This window comes from Sprattus sprattus, assembly GCF_963457725.1.
Source record: "Sprattus sprattus genome assembly, chromosome: 20".
Taxonomy (NCBI): Eukaryota; Metazoa; Chordata; class Actinopteri; order Clupeiformes; family Clupeidae; genus Sprattus; species Sprattus sprattus.
In genome coordinates, this window is record NC_137918.1 from 16,586,040 (window position 1) to 16,598,539 (window position 12,500).

At 46.7% G+C, this 12,500-nt stretch overlaps 1 protein-coding gene across 1 annotated transcript in view; it reads left to right on the top strand.

The window, feature by feature from the left end:
• Positions 1-12,500, top strand: part of asns (asparagine synthetase) — a 16,774-nt gene that overhangs the window by 264 nt on the left and 4,010 nt on the right. Inside the window, exons 2-9 of the mRNA XM_080859752.1 lie at positions 4,003-4,259; positions 5,174-5,411; positions 5,627-5,812; positions 6,883-6,984; positions 8,513-8,640; positions 9,599-9,725; positions 11,927-12,033; positions 12,243-12,343. Of these exons, the coding sequence (XP_080715878.1) occupies positions 4,011-4,259; positions 5,174-5,411; positions 5,627-5,812; positions 6,883-6,984; positions 8,513-8,640; positions 9,599-9,725; positions 11,927-12,033; positions 12,243-12,343 (1,238 nt within the window). The 5' untranslated portion in view covers positions 4,003-4,010. The remainder of the gene's footprint in view (positions 1-4,002; positions 4,260-5,173; positions 5,412-5,626; positions 5,813-6,882; positions 6,985-8,512; positions 8,641-9,598; positions 9,726-11,926; positions 12,034-12,242; positions 12,344-12,500) is intronic.

Below are 12,500 nucleotides of genomic sequence, written 5' to 3' on the forward strand. Positions count from 1 at the left end.
TATCCCAATATAGCTTTATCCGAAGCTAGCTAGAGCTAGTAGGCACATGTCCCATCTGTATGGCTCTAAGTTATAACTAGCTAATCATGACAGCTCACCGGTTAACTTAAATGCGCTGTAACTACACTGTTTCGTAGCGGTAGACCTGGTAGGTGTGGCATCGCTGATGCAATCTCGGAAGTCATACATGAATTGATGCTAGCCTCGTAGCTATCTAGGCTACCATATGGTATTCCACTACTAAACATTTGCGCGACCGATATAGCAGCGTGCTCTTGATGCTTCACGTAAATTAAACTGTTCTAAAGTTAGGAATGAATGAGAAAAATGCGTGCGCGATATTCAGATGTAACTTACGGTGTGAATTGACCTTTACTTTTGGAACGAATGATGCCACAGCAACATGATACTTTTTCAGTTTAGTTGTAAACCAGTTAATGTCAACAGTGGGCCGAATCTGAGCCATGGCCGTGACAGAGTAGCAGCTGTCGTTGGGGGTATCACAGTTGAGCCAAACGGTAAGCAAATGGAGGAGTACTTAATACCAGCAACTGAAACCAGTGTGTCTCCACATGGCCCTGATTCCCATCGGGTCACTGGGACATCTCAAAGTGTCCTTCCCAACGTCAGTTTTAATTGACACACAGCAACACACACGTGCATTTTAGGATGGTGACACGGGAGACACATCTTGCATCAGCATCGTTTCCTTAACGTCTCCGGTATCAGCAGAACCCCATGCGCAGGGTTGCCAGGTCTGTGTGACAAAACCAGCCCAATGGCAAATCAAAACCAGCCCAAAACCAGCCCAATGGCCAATAAAACCAGCCCAATATCCAGTGGTGGACAGTAACTAAGTAAATGTAATTCGTTCCTGTACTTAAGTAACATATCTATGTATCTGTACTTTACTCAAGTATTTCTATTTTGTGAGACTTTATACTTTCACTCCACTACATGTCAAAGTGAAAACTCGTACTTTTTACTCCATTACATTTAGTAAAACCTCTCGTTCCTTTATACCAAAGCGAATCAAATAATGAAAGGTCAAAGTGAGTTCACAATTACACCAATCAGGATTAGCGCTATTTGCTCTTAAGTCCTTTCGGTTTGGTCAGTTTCGTTCGTTCGTTGAGCGCGAGCTACGTTGAATTCTGCAGCAGTTTGAGGCTGTTTTATGCTCAAGCAGCCTACGTAACGCTACATAAATGTGTAAGAAACATGCACAATCAACAGTGTTTCTGCTCAGGCTCATATTTTAAAATGCTTGCCTTTTATCAGGGCACACGATGTCGCAAACTTTTATCATGCAGTTCTTGACTCCCTCGGTAAAGGTATCACTACACACTTCTTTACAGTCTTCGGTGCAGACTGGTATGCTCTAATTTTGTGCAATTTATGCAAAAACTAGTTCCTGTAATGACATTTTCTTTCTTCTCGTTTGATCTGAGGTCAAGTGTTTTGTTTTTGTACCTAGGGTTGTGGAATATCACTGCTAACACCACATTCTCTGATTTTGTGGAACAAGTTCCTGTAATGGTATTTATCATTAGTCTTCAGCACAAACTAGTATAACACCACATTCTATGATTTTGTGGAACAAGTTCCTGTAATGGTATTTATCATACTTTGAAACATAAATCAGGATTTATGTTCAATGTTTATGTTTAAGGGTAACACAGACAGACCGATGTGATATAGTAAAGGAGCTTATGTTTAACTCCACATTTTTTTTTATAATTAAATGTGCAACTAAGTTCCAAATAAATGTAAAATTAAATAATTGTTCTCTTGTATTTCATAACCACTTTGTCTTACTTAATGGCAATAGATAGCTTTCAATGTTTTGTGCTTATACACTATTTAATAGACACATATAAGACACTATTTAAAGATTGGCATTAGTGTTTTCAGTTGATTGAGCCGGAGCTTTGATGTGAAAATGATAAAAGGCCATTAGAACCATAATTCATTAAGGTACTTTTACTTTTAATACTTAAGTATATATGAAGGCAAATACTTTTATACTTCTACTTAAGTGGAAATTCAAAGTGCATACTTCCACTTTTACTGGAGTAATATTTTACACCAGGTATCTATACTTTCACTTAAGTACGTAGTTAGTGTACTTCGTCCACCACTGCCAATATCAGAACTCAAAATATGCCCCTGCCAAACCATATGCACTGCTTTTTAAAGTCCAACAGCATTGCTATCATTGCCAAATGTATTGTAAAATCTACCAAATGTTTAGTAGGCTATGTCAGCATTAAAAGCAATTTTCCCTGTGAAAGTGTAGACCAATTCACTGAAGGACTAACATGTTGCTTTGTCTTTTGCTTCATATGCATTTACTGTAGTTAATGCAATAGGCCTACCTTATTTCAACTGAAACACCTTATCATGTTGCTTCACTATATTTAAATCATGTACTTATAGTTCATACATGTGTAAATAGTGTAACAAATCACTGATGCGTAATATGGCTTTTTATGAATAAACACAACTCAATTTCAAAATGGCACGGACTTTATGCCCTGGTACAGGTTATCTCGAACACAGCTGTAGGCCTAAATGCAGTCCCAACACAAAACAACTATGCGCCCGCCGCAAGGCATTATGGGGCGACTATGCCGGCACGTTAGAATAGGCCAGTATATACTGAATTAAAGTAAATTCAGCTTGTTTCATGTCCATATGATCTGGAGTCAGTTTGGTAGGATTTGGGTATAAATATTTTTTTTATATTTAAAGATATTCATGTAATTGCCATGCAAAATTGGTTAACCCGAACCAGCGGACAAAGAATTCAACCCGCGGCAACACTTCAAAAGTAGACCAATTCCGCGGTAAAACCGCGTACCTGGCAACACTGCCCATGCGCCAGACTCCTCCTCCACCGTCCGTTGCATCAACTTCCAACGCAACAATGTGAGTCGGGCGTTATCAACGCCTGGTACGTCACTCGTCACAGCCAGGTGTTAACTAGTTAGTTCAGGGGTTCCCAACCACAGACATCTATAGGCCAGGCAAAATAGCCCATATTGGAGCCAAAAATAGAATTAATTGTAAAATATATTTTTTTTCAGCATAGGTTATTTCTATGAGGTGTCCAGGACAACATACTTAAAGTCCTAAGACATCCTAGTTGAGGAAATATGTTGAATTTTCATCAATGTTGAGCTCATGTGCATATTCAAATTAATTTCAAAAGAAACTTGTAATAAAATGTTCACTTTTCATGGGTACTTTCAGTTTCAGTTTGATAAAAAAAGGAAAGGAAAAAATTTAGATTTTTCCTCAACTAGGATTTCTTAGGTCTATTAATATGTTGTTTTGGACACCTCATAGAAATGATCTATGCTGATTTTTTTTTTTTTTTTTTTTTTACAATTAGTCTGTCGTAAAACGCTATTTTGCCTGGACTATTGTTCCCAAACGTGGGGTTGCATGGAATTGAAATTGGGTTGCCTGAAATAATAAGTGATCAATACAAAAAATATATAAATAATAATTATTATTATAATAATAAAAACACCACACACAATTCAAAACAACTAAACTTATCCTACGTTTTCACCCCTCATAAAAATCGAGTTTAAATAAAATGCGCACGAGACGTGACTAGGCTGCCCATAAACAGGCTCGAACATAAATTGCACGCAGTACGCTAGCTAGCAAGAAAATCAGAGCGAGAGACACACACACACACACACACACCCATAAACAGGCTCAAACATAAACCGCACGCAGTCCGCTAGCTAGCAAGAAAATCAGAGTGAGAGAAAGACAGGAAAGAAAATGTAAAGATTACTTCGCCCACTCGAGTCATCAACATCATCAAGTGAAACTCGGAAACAGACATCAAAAAAAGACAGAGAAAACTGTACACACACACACACACACCGTGCCTCGTCTTCATTGCTTCTGTCCAGGCTGCCCGTCGCTAAAACATAGATATTTAACCGCTGACTTTCCCCCTCTCTCCCCTCCCGTCCACAGCTATCAAGATGTGCGGTATATGGGCGCTGTTCGGCAGCGATGAATGCCTCTCGGTCCAGTGCACCAGCGCCATGAAGATCGCCCACCGTGGGCCGGACGCGTTCCGCTTCGAGAACGTCAACGGCTTCACCAACTGCTGCTTCGGGTTCCACCGGCTGGCCATCGTGGACCAGCTGTACGGCATGCAGCCGCTGCGCATCAAGAAGTTCCCCTTCCTGTGGCTCTGCTACAACGGCGAGATCTACAACCATCTCAGAGTAGGTGGAAGCTAGCACACTGACGCGTCCTGTACTGGAAGCGTGTGTGTGTGAGAGAGGGTATGTGTGTCTGTGAGTGTGTGTGTGTGTGTGTGTCTGTGTGTGTGTGTGTGTGAGAGTGTGTGTCTGTGAGAGAGTGTGTGTGTATCCTCCTCTGGCTCTGCTACAACGGAGAGATCTACAACCATCTTAGAGTAGGTGGAAGCACACTGTCGCGTCCTGGAAGCGTGTGTGTGTGAGAGAGTGTATGTGTGTCTGTGAGAGTGTGTGTGTGTGTGTGTGTGAGTGAGTGTCTGTGAGAGTGTGTGTGTGTGTGTGTGTGTGTGTGTCTGTGAGAGTGTCTGTGAGAGTGTGTGTGAGAGTGTGTGTCTGTGAGAGAGTGTGTGTGTATCCTCCTCTGGCTCTATTACAACGGAGAGATCTACAACCATCTCAGAGTAGGTGGAAGCTAGCACACTGACGCGTCTTGTGCTGCAATGTGTGAAGGCTTAAACAATTGGATATATGTTTGTATCAATGTGGATTTACCTGTTAGATAAGACAGGTGGTTTCAAAGTATCAAAACAATGCCAGTGATGAGATTAACAGAGAATGGAATTTCTTAGACAACCAGTCCAGCTGGTATATGGGCAAGGTTAAGACTAAGATATGACTGAGGTGTGTGTGTGTCTGTGTGTGTGTGTGTGTGTGTGTGTGTGTGTGTGTGTGTGTGTGTGTATGTGTGTGTAAGGTGTGTGTGTGTCTCTCTCCCACTGAGATATATGTGTGTGTAAGGTGTGTGTGTCTCTCTTCCACTGAGATATGTGTGTGTGTGTCTCTCTCCCACTGAGATATATTTGTGTGTGTGTTTCTCTTTCCCACTGATGAGCTGTTTTAACAGCAAGCTGTGTGTGTGTGTGTGTCTCTGTCCCCAGCTGAAGGAGGAGTTTGAGTTTGAGCACCAGACCAAGGTGGACGGTGAGATCCTGCTGCACCTGTACGAGCGCTTCGGCATCGAGAAGATGGCGGCCATGTTGGACGGAGTGTTTGCCTTCGTGCTTCTGGACACGGCCAATAGGAAAGTGTTCCTGGGCAGAGACACGTACGGCGTCAGGCCCATGTTCAAACTGCTCACCGACGATGGCTTCCTCGCAGTCTCCTCCGAGGCCAAAGGTGAACACACACACACACGCACACACTCACACGCACACGCGCACACGCACACGCACACGCACACGCACACGCACACGCACACGCACACGCACACACACATGCGCGCATGCTCGTGTAAGCACATACACATGCACACACACACTCATGCATGCTCGTGTGAGCACACACACTCACACACACACACACACTCACACTGATCTCTTCTGTTCCTCTAGGCCTGACGCACGTCCACCACTCCAGCGCGTCCGAGGCCAGCGTGGTGCCGTTCCCCCCGGGACACTTTGAGTCCTTCAGCCTGAAGCCTTCTGGGAAGGTGGAGTCCCTGCAGATGGACCGCTTCCACTCCTGCGTGGACCAGCCAGCGCACGCCCTCCACGACAGCCTGGGCACGCTGCCCTCAGGTGAACACACACACACACACACACACACACACACACACACACACACACACACACGCTGCCCTCAGGTGAACACACTCACACACACACACACACACACACACACACACTCACACTCACGCTGCCCTCAAGTGAACACACACACAGACACACAGACACACACACACACACACACACACACCTGACTCCAGAGGTGTAGCCACTGACTGACCATCCTGACTCCAGAGGTGTAGCCACTGACCATCCAGAGGTGTATCCACTGACCATCCTGACTGACCAGAGGTGTAGCCACTGACCATCCAGAGGTGTAGCCACTGACCATCCTGACCATCCAGAGGTGTATCCACTGACCATCTTGACTGACCAGAGGTGTAGCCACTGACCATCCTGACTCCAGAGGTGTAGCCACTGACCATCCTGACCATCCAGAGGTGTATCCACTGACCATCCTGACTGACCAGAGGTGTAGCCACTGACCATCCAGAGGTGTAGCCACTGACCATCCTGACCATCCAGAGGTGTATCCACTGACCATCTTGACTGACCAGAGGTGTAGCCACTGACCATCCTGACTCCAGAGGTGTAGCCACTGACCATCCTGACCATCCAGAGGTGTAGCCACTGACCATCCTGACTGACCAGAGGTGTAGCCACTGACCATCCTGACTGACCAGAGGTGTAGCCACTGACCATCCTGACTGACCAGAGGTGTAGCCACTGACCATCCTGACTGACCAGAGGTGTAGCCACTGACCATCTTGACTGACCAGAGGTGTAGCCACTGACCATCCTGACTCCAGAGGTGTAGCCACTGACCATCCTGACTGACCAGAGGTGTAGCCACTGACCATCCTGACTCCAGAGGTGTAACCACTGACCATCTTGACTGACCAGAGGTGTAGCCACTGACCATCTTGACTGACCAGAGGTGTAGCCACTGACCATCCTGACTCTGCTCCCTCTGCCCAGGCTTCCAGCTGGAGACGGTGAAGAGCAACATCAGGACGCTGTTTGAGAGCGCACACACACACACACACACACACACACATCCTGACTCTGCTCCCTCTGCCTAGGCTTCCAGCTGGAGACGGTGAAGAGCAACATCAGGACGCTGTTTGAGAGCGCCGTCAAGAAACGCTTGATGGCCCACAGGAGGATCGGCTGCCTCCTCTCAGGTAACGTCACCTGGCCTTACCTGTCCAGGTTTAGGTCCTGCCACCTGTCCTTACCTGCTGATCAGGGTTCACGCTAGACTTTTTCTTGGCCGGACAAATGTCCGACGCTATTTCAGAATATCGGCCATTTGGAATGTCTACCGGACGTTATTCACTAAAAGCCTAATAAAATAACAACCAAAACTCCAAATGAGAAACGACACAAATTAGCATAAGTTTCTTCAATAAATGCAATGTATTTAGCCTAAGTAGTCGTCAAAAAAATATTGAAAGCCATTCACATCACGTTTTAAAACTAGTTCTATAATGTTGGAACTAAAAATAGCCCATTGAACAAAGAAAGTAGGCTAGACGTTAAATTGCATCTTGCATCAAATATTTTAGAATGCAAAACTGATTACTTGGGATGTCACGTTTAGCCATGTGATACACCACTTTCATTTGTGCCACGAGTGCGTCTCTTTTAGATTTAGTGGCGTTATCGCAGCGCACTCTCATTGCACTTTGCTGCGGTGTTAGGGACATAGCGGCTCTGTGGTCAGACGACTCGCTATGGTCAACTAAGGCAGATCTTTTTAAATTGATGGAGCCTTTCGTAAAGCCGTTTAACTTGCCTGCTCTCTCACAAATGCTACAGAACATTGTGTCTCGACCATCCACCTTTTCCGACCTTAGCCAACGGAATTGCTCGACCCATTCAGCTTTAAAACTCCTTTTAAGTTTTTTGGCAGGCGCATTTTCTAAATCCGTCGGGGCCTCGGATGATGTAGCCTACTTGGAGTCGAATCATTTCTTGACGAATCATTAGGCCTATCAAGGCTATCAGTTGTCTTTTTGAAGAACTGACCGAGAGACGTCTGCTTAGCCATTTTGAAATGTTGTTATTGTTTATTTTAGTGAACAGTTTTTAGCGGGGAAACCAGCCTGCGTGTGTTGCGGAACCTCGACCAGCGCATGTTCCGAATGTAATCCAAATCTGCTTTAGAACTTTTTTTTAATGACATAGCAGGCTGATTATATTCAGGTTTATGTTACACTTGTTTTGTTGTTTTCATATGTTACTGATTAATCATAGCATATACATACATATTTTCTATCGGACATTTGGGCCGTTTACATCTTATTATACCGGCCATTCATGCGTTCAATCGGCCAATGTCCGGCCATAGCCGGCTAACGTGAACACTGCTGCTGATCTGATCTAAAGATGTTGAGGTTCTACCAGCTGAGCCCTACCTGCCTGGTTTGGCCTAAAGTGACTGTTGAGTGTGCTCAGAATGGTTGAGTTATTTTAGTGAGGGGGACATTAGACCTGCTTTGGCTTCAATTTCCATACTGATGCAGTTCATATCTTTAATATCAATTGATCAGTTGACCATTTGGGTGCAATTAAAATGCCCCTCCCTTAAACCTGTTTTCCTTTCTGGATGTCATAATAGTGCCCCACCCCCTGACTCCTGTTCTGCTCTCTGATAGGTGGTCTGGACTATAGTGCCCGCCCCCTGACTCCTGTTCTCCTCTCTGATAGGTGGTCTGGACTCCAGTCTAGTGGCGGCCACGCTGGTGAAGCTGGCCAAGCAGGAGGAGCTTAAGTACCCTGTCCAGACCTTCGCCATCGGCGCGGAGGACAGCCCCGACATCCTGGCCGCACGTAAGGTCAGTGGGTTTCATCACCATAGCAACACACACATCACCATTCCAGCACACACATCACCATGCCAACCCACACATCACCATCCCAGCACACACATCACCATGCCAACACACACATCACCATGCCAACACACACATCACCATGCCAACACACACATCACCATGCCAACACACACATCACCATGCCAACACAGACATCACCATGCCAACACAGACATCACCATGCCAACACAGACATCACCATGCCAACACACACATCACCATAGCAACACACACATCACCATGCCAACACACACATCACCATGCCAACCCACACACATCACCATGCCAACCCACACACATCACCATGCCAACACACACATCACAATGCCAACAGACACATCACCATGCCAGTACACACATCACCATGACAGCACACACATCACCATGCCAACACACACATCACAATGCCAACACACACATCACCATCACCACCACACACATCACCATGACATCACCATGCCAACACACACATCACCATGCCAACACACACATCACCATGCCAACACACACATCACCATGCCAACCCACACACATCACCATGCCAACCCACACACATCACCATGCCAACACACACATCACAATGCCAACAGACACATCACCATGCCAGTACACACATCACCATGCCAGCACACACATCACCATGCCAACACACACATCACCATGACCGCACACACATCACCATGCCAACACACACATCACAATGCCAACAGACACATCACCATGCCAGTACACACATCATCATCCCAACACACACATCACCATGCCAACACACACATCACCATGCCAGTACACACATCATCATCCCAACACACACATGCCGGGTGTGACATTGACGAGTTGTGCCCCTGTTGTTGTTGTTTATTATCATTATTGATGTTTGTTGTTGTTGTTTATTGTTGTTGTTGTTGTTGTTTGTCAGGTGGCTGCACACATAGGCAGTGAACATCACGAGGTGTCCTTCTCCCCTGAGGAAGGGATCAAAGCCTTAGAGGAAGTTATCTTCCATCTGGAGTGCTACGACATCACCACCATCCGCGCCTCCGTAGGTAAGATATACACACACCATCACCATCACCATCCCCTCCTCCATAGGTACGATACACACACACACACACACACACACACACACACACACACACACACCATCACCACCATCACCATCCCCTCCTCCGTAGGTACGATACACACACACACACCATCACCACCATCACCATCCCCTCCTCCGTAGGTACGATACACACACACACCATCACCACCATCACCATCCCCTCCTCCGTAGGTACGATACACACACACACCATCACCACCATCACCATCCCCACCTCCATAGGTACGATACACACACACACACACACACACACCATCACCATCACCACTATCCGCGCCTCCGTAGGTAAGATACACACACACCATCACCACCATCACCATCCCCTCCTCCATAGGTACGATACACACTCACACACACACACACACCATCACCATCACCACTATCCGCGCCTCCGTAGGTAAGATACACACACACCATCACCACCATCACCATCCCCTCCTGCGTAGGTACGATACAGACATACCATCCCCTCCTCCATAGGTACGATACACACACACACACACACACCATCACCATCCCCTCCTCTGTAGGCACAATACACACACACACACACACACACCACCATCCTCTCCTCCATAGGCACGATACACACACACCATCCCCACCATCCTCTCCTCCATAGACACGATACACACACACACCATCCCCACCATCCTCTCCTCCATAGGCACGATACACACACACACCATCCCCACCATCCTCTCCTCCATAGGCACGATACACACACACCATCCCCACCATCCTCTCCTCCATAGGCACGATACACACACACACCATCCCCACCATCCTCTCCTCCATAGGTACGACACACACACACACACCACCATCCTCTCCTCCATAGGCACGATACACACACACACCATCCCCACCATCCTCTCCTCCATAGGTACGATACACACACACACCATCCCCACCATCCTCTCCTCCATAGGTACGATACACACACACACACACCACCATCCTCTCCTCCATAGGTACGATACACACACACACCATCCCCACCATCCTCTCCTCCATAGGTACGATACAGAGGCCCAGCGTCAGGCACTAAAACTCTCTGCAATGCCTGAGCCACACTGGACATAGTGGATGGACTTTTATTGGGAAGGCTTAGGCTAAAAGCTTTGAGTGTGAGTGTGTGTGTGTGTGTGTGTGGTAGACAGAGTGTGTGTGTGTGGTAGACAGAGAGATCAGTGTATGCGGTGACCTTAACTAAGGGAGTATCAGCACCGCTGCATTCCTCTTCCTCCTGATTGGCCGTGGTGAAAGGCTGGGAATTCCGGTGAGATTAGATGTGGTGGCGCCTGTGTGTGTGTGTGTGTGTGTGTGTGTGTGTGTGCCTGTGCAAGAGCCTCTGGAAACGCCAAATCAGCACCGGGGCCATTCAGGCGAGCGCAGCGTCCGTTTACAGCCCACACACTCACACACACACACACTAAAGTGAGCCCCGTCCTTTACCCACACACACACACACACACACACACACACACACACACACACACACTAAAGTGAACCCCCGTCCTTTACCCACACACACACACACACACACACTCTACACACACACACACACACACACACTAAAGCGAACACCCGTCCTTTTACAGCACAGACACACACACACACACAGACACATGGGGGGGGGCAAATCTGTTGAAATCATCTCTGTCTCTTACTCCCCATGGGTGTCATTTCAGCGAGTCTCCACTAGATGGTGCCACACACATTCGTGAGACGCTGGCAGAGGCCAATCAGCTTTATAAAAAGCCCTGCAGCAACCACCTCTACCTCTATGTGTTTTCTAAGCTGGTGGTAGTCATTTTGCCAGAGCACAGTAGCGATGATGTGTGTGTGTGTGTGTGTGTGTGTGTGTGTGTGTGTGTGTGAGAGAAAATTAAGTAATTAAGAGGTAATTAAGCGCAGCGAATGAGGGGAACATTAGTAATGCATTAAGACAGGCAGCGAAGAGATCAGCACATGGAAAAGTGACAAGCTGTCTCAGTTTATGAAACGGGACGTTTGTGAGCTCTGAAATCTGGAGAGCTCAACTCAGAACACATTTGCCTTATCTGCTCTGTGTGTGTGTGTGTGTGTGTGTGTGTGTGTGTGTGTGTGTGTGTGTGTGTGTGTGTGTGTGTGCAGGCATGTACCTGGTGTCCAAGTACATCCGTGAGAAGACAGACAGTGTGGTCATCTTCTCCGGGGAGGGGGCAGACGAACTCACTCAGGGATACATCTACTTCCATAAGGTATGCGCACATACACATACATACATACATACACACACACACACACACACACACACACACACACACACACACACACAGTAAAATATAAATACATATGGTTCCTGTGTGATGTCCAGGAGTGTGTGTGTATATAACGATATTGTGTGTGTGTGTGTGTGTGTATATAATGGTATGGTGTGTGTGTGTGTGTGTGTGTTCGTGTTCTCCAGGCTCCGTCTCCTAAGGCAGCATCTGAAGAGAGTGTGCGTCTGCTGAAGGAGCTCTACTACTTTGATGCTCTGAGAGCCGACCGCACCACTGCTGCTCATGGGTAAGAGAACACACACACACACACACACACACACACACACACACACTCTCTCACCGCACCACTGCTGCTCATGGGTAAGAGAACACACACACACACACACACACACACACACACACACACTCTCTCACCGCACCACTGCTGCTCATGGATAAGAGAA